Consider the following 2,581-nt stretch of genomic DNA (forward strand, 5'->3'; position numbering starts at 1 on the left):
CTTTTTTGAAAGTCAAGTTTCTTTCATACTCTGAATATTCTTGGAAAAGTCTAAGAGTCAACCCTGACAAGCAAAATGAGGGAGACTGTGTGGATGATTGAATAATGATTCAATAATTTCTAGATCCTGAAGAAAATGGTAAAAAGAACCTATAACATAATGACTTTGGAAAAGATAATCTTTTGAACCAATAATCAAGAAATTGTTTTCATATGTTAAGAGGCACTATTTTTTTCATTGTTAGAGGAACACCAAATGAAGAAACTAAAGCAAAACAAACAACAAACACACACACATATTTCATGGAATATGAAAGTGTAGTCTGAAAAAGAGATAGCTAATAGAGGGAAGTATTACTGTCTTCAACTTTAGATATTGTGTTCAATTAAATAAACAACTATGAAGCTATAGCTATGTTCCAGTTACTATACTAGGCACTGGAAATACAGTTGTGAACAGTATAACCACAATTCCCTATGCTTATAGTCTAGTAATAGGAGAAGACAGGCATTAAGTAATAATAATGAAAGTATGTTAAAAAAGAAACAATTTTGTATAAGTGAGACTAGATTCTGTACTTGCACAGAAAAGAAGATAGGAACTTTTAGAAACATGTAGCAACTCAATTCAAGGGAGACAAATAATCTGAGTGTTCGACCATGAAGTAGAAGGCTTTGAGTACTACTTAATATACCAATACTAGGAATAAGGTATGATATGTTAGCTGATGGTGACATATTGATTCAGAGTGATTCTGTACAAGCAAGAGAATAAGACTATGTGTTTTTAAGGTCCCTTTTAACTCCAAGACTGTATAATTATAAACTTTTAGTTCTGTCATTACTTCAAGTGTTATCCTATTAGAGATAAACAGATTTGAAGTAATTTATGAATTCTACCTCCCTTCCCAATTTATAGAACATTGCTTTTCCCCTTTATGTTTTGTTTTTATAAGATAACCATAAAATTGGTGACCTGATTTTATGAGTTTCAGCCATGGGTAATTGTATGTGGTCAAAGGATTTTTGGGGATTGTTAAATGTGCAGTCCCAATGACTGACACGTTTTACAAAATTGAAAAAAATTCCTGAATGATTCAGATTCTTCTCGTTTGTTTCTGTGTTTGGCTTTTCTGACAGCCTGGACTGACAATAAATACATAGACCACCTTAAGAAATCTCTGATTGTCATCTTAGTGTCTATGACCTACATCATACCAGAAAGGGACATCTTCTGCCAGACTTCATTTAGAAAATTGCCCACTGCATTGCGGTAAGCACCTGGTTAGGTATATTTTCATGTATCATGTCTACTCTTAATGACACAAACATTGAAGTTCTTAGATTCCTCCTTACTGGGATCCCTGGACTGGAGAAGAGTCACATCTGGATATCCATTCCTTTCTCCTCTGTGTACCTTCTTTCTCTCCTGGGAAACTTTACCATTCTCTTCCTCATCAAGACAGAGCCAAACCTCCATGAACCCATGTACTATTTCCTTTCCATGCTCTCCATCTCAGACCTAGGGTTGTCCCTTTCTTCCTTACCCACCACTTTGGGGCTATTCCTATTCAGTATCCATGAAATTCATGCAGCTGCCTGCTTTGCACAAGAGTTCTTTATCCATTTATTCACAGTTACTGAAGCTTCTGTGCTATCTGTAATGGCATTTGACCGATATGTGGCCGTCCACAATCCTCTGAGATACAGCATAATCTTAACCAGCTCTCGAGTCATCAAAACAGGGGTCCTACTGACTTCTAAAAATGTTCTTTTGATCCTTCCTCTGCCCTTTCTCTTGCAACGGCTGATATACTGTCATCAAAACCTGCTCTCACACTCCTACTGTCCCCACCAAGATGTCATGAAGCTGGCATGCTCTGACAACAAAGTCAATGTTGTCTATGGACCCTTTGCTGCACTCTCCACCATCCTGGATTTGTTGTTTATTGCTTTTTCCTACATAATGATCTTAAAGACGATCTTGGGCATTGCAACCCCCAGAGAGCAGCTGAAAGCCCTCAACACCTGCATTTCTCATGTCTGTGCTGTGCTCATCTTCTATGTACCTATGCTGAGTGCAGCAATGCTCCACCGTTTTGCCAGAGATGTGTCTCCTCTGATCCATGTCCTCATGGCTGATGTTTTCCTACTAGTGCCCCCACTGATGAACCCCATTGTGTACTGTGTGAAGACCCGTCAAATCCGAGAAAAAGTTGTGGGGAAACTTTGTCTCCAAAAAGGAGTTGATCAAAAGAATGAGAAAGGGAAAACATTTGTTAAGTAATGACTAAATAAACTTTGAATGTGTGGTTGGAATTAAGCATGATATTGTAGAATGGCCTTGGGTTTCATAATCAGACAGAGCTCATAGAATAAATGGCTTTTGATACTCAGTACACTCAGTACCTTGCTGAGCACTGATGGAGACAACCATGGGGTTGTTCAAATTGGTGCCCAACATCTCCTGTCTCAGCTGGTCATCAAATATCATTAGGAATACTGTCATTTTACTCTTCTATTCAGGTCCCACATCCATTTTTCAGGTTCCTTAGTACTTTATTTTGCTATGTATAATGCAC

At 37.9% G+C, this 2,581-nt stretch overlaps 1 protein-coding gene across 1 annotated transcript; it reads left to right on the forward strand.

Annotated features, from left to right (window-relative positions):
• Positions 1 to 1,290: 1,290 nt before the first annotated feature.
• LOC123805313 (olfactory receptor 51A4-like) lies at positions 1,291 to 2,286 on the forward strand. The gene has a single exon (XM_045817793.1). The coding sequence runs from the start codon at positions 1,306 to 1,308 to the stop codon at positions 2,284 to 2,286; it is 981 nt and encodes a 326-aa protein (XP_045673749.1). The 5' UTR covers positions 1,291 to 1,305.
• The last annotated feature ends 295 nt before the right edge of the window (positions 2,287 to 2,581 follow it).

Source organism: Phyllostomus hastatus, unplaced genomic scaffold (genome assembly GCF_019186645.2).
Source record: "Phyllostomus hastatus isolate PE091 unplaced genomic scaffold, TTU_PhHast_1.1 phas_scaffold_317, whole genome shotgun sequence".
NCBI lineage: Eukaryota > Metazoa > Chordata > Mammalia > Chiroptera > Phyllostomidae > Phyllostomus > Phyllostomus hastatus.

Coding starts and splice junctions, on each gene's coding strand:
- LOC123805313 (XM_045817793.1), top strand. CDS start 1,306: ATGTCTACTCTTAATGACACAAACATTGAAGTTCTTAGATTCCTCCTT.